The sequence below is a fragment of the Neophocaena asiaeorientalis genome, unplaced genomic scaffold (assembly GCF_003031525.2).
Source record: "Neophocaena asiaeorientalis asiaeorientalis breed wild unplaced genomic scaffold, Neophocaena_asiaeorientalis_V1.1 scaffold91, whole genome shotgun sequence".
Taxonomy (NCBI): Eukaryota; Metazoa; Chordata; class Mammalia; order Artiodactyla; family Phocoenidae; genus Neophocaena; species Neophocaena asiaeorientalis.
This window is the reverse complement of record NW_020173198.1, coordinates 6,954,618-6,956,047: the sequence shown is the minus strand read 5'-3', so window position 1 is coordinate 6,956,047 and position 1,430 is coordinate 6,954,618. Positions and strand designations below refer to the sequence as shown.

General features: G+C 56.6%; 1 protein-coding gene across 4 annotated transcripts in view; it reads left to right on the top strand.

Moving 5' to 3' along the window:
- The window catches only part of POLR3E (RNA polymerase III subunit E), a 31,536-nt gene that overhangs the window by 16,234 nt on the left and 13,872 nt on the right, over positions 1 to 1,430 (top strand). For all 4 annotated transcript variants that reach the window (XM_024744517.1, XM_024744519.1, XM_024744520.1 and 1 more), the window contains 2 exons: positions 991 to 1,076; positions 1,313 to 1,357. In XM_024744517.1, the coding sequence (XP_024600285.1) occupies positions 991 to 1,076; positions 1,313 to 1,357 (131 nt within the window). The remainder of the gene's footprint in view (positions 1 to 990; positions 1,077 to 1,312; positions 1,358 to 1,430) is intronic.

Below are 1,430 nucleotides of genomic sequence, written 5' to 3'. Positions count from 1 at the left end.
TTTTTGCGGTACGCGGGCCTCTCACTGTTGTGGCCTCTCCCATTGCGGAGCACAGGCTCCAGACGCGCAGGCTCAGCGGCCATGGGTCACGGGCCTAGCCGCTCCGCGGCATGTGGGATCTTCCCGGACCGGGGCACAAATCCGCGTCCCCTGCATCGGCAGGTGGACTCTCAACCACTGCGCCACCAGGGAAGCCCTGGTTACGTACTTTTAAGTATCGTGGGCCCTGAATGAAGGCTAGACGCTTCATCGGCTGCTCTGTGGAGAATCAGCCGTCTGTCCCATGGCTGAGTTCACTGTGTACCTGCCAAGGGTGATTTTTACTGTACTTAGAGCGCAGTCCTCGAAACTGTGTTGAGTAAGGGAAGCAATTGAATATTAGCTCACAAAGACACCATAGACAAGGGCTCCCCAGCGTTTTTCTGGGGGAGGAGCAACCCCTGATTATTCTGAAACCTTCCTGAAAGAGATTTGTGTTGACAGAGCCTTACGCTTTGGGTCAGTCAGACTTCCAGAAGCTCTGCTATTTCCTAGTGTGTAACCTTAGGCAAATTACTTAATCTCTCTGAGGCTCAGCTTCCTTATCTGTAAAATGGGAATAATAATAAGAGTACCTAATTTCATAGTTATTTTGGGGATGAGATGAGTTAGAGTATGTATACAGCCATTGGAATAGGGCCTGGCACATAGTAGATGCTCAGTGAATGTTAGTTGTTATTTTTATCATTGCTTTCAGTGTTCCTGTATCAGGGCACTGAGGCGTGGGTGCTGGGGCTGTGTAGTCATAAAGGCAGGAGGGTAGTTGGTTGAGGCCACATTGCAGAGGCCTTGAGTGCCATGCTCAGGAGGTTGGATTGATCCTGTGGTTGGCCTCAGAGCAGGACAGTGGGTGGCTGGAGCAGAAGGTGATGCAGGGGTGAGAACTGGATCACAGAGGGAGGCCTGGAATGTTGGCTGAGGTTCCTCTCACACCCTATTCCTCCCCAACAGGACAGCCGCTCTGAGCATGAGCGCCAGTACCTGCTGTGCCAGGGCTCCAGTGGGGTTGAGAACACAGAGCTTGTCAAGTCACCCAGGTGAGACTGGCCAGCCCGGGGCTGCTAAGGGCCACTGAGCCCGACACTGGCCCCAGGAGGGTCCCTGTGTTGTGGGTCCTCCCTCGGGACTGTGGCCCCTTCTGTAACACGGGGGAGGGATGTGGAGTCGCCCACCATCCTCTGGAAAGGGCCAGGAGGGGGTGTGGGAGTTTGGGGGGGGCTTAGATACAGCCTGGTTGGGGGCTGGGTCTGCTGACCCCGCTCTCTCCTCACAGCGAGTACCTCGTGATGCTGATGCCTCCCAGCCAGGAGGAGGAGACGTGAGTAGAGGGGCGGGATGCCTTCACCCCCCCCTCCCCCCCCCCCCCCCCCCCCCCCCCCCCCCCCCCCCCC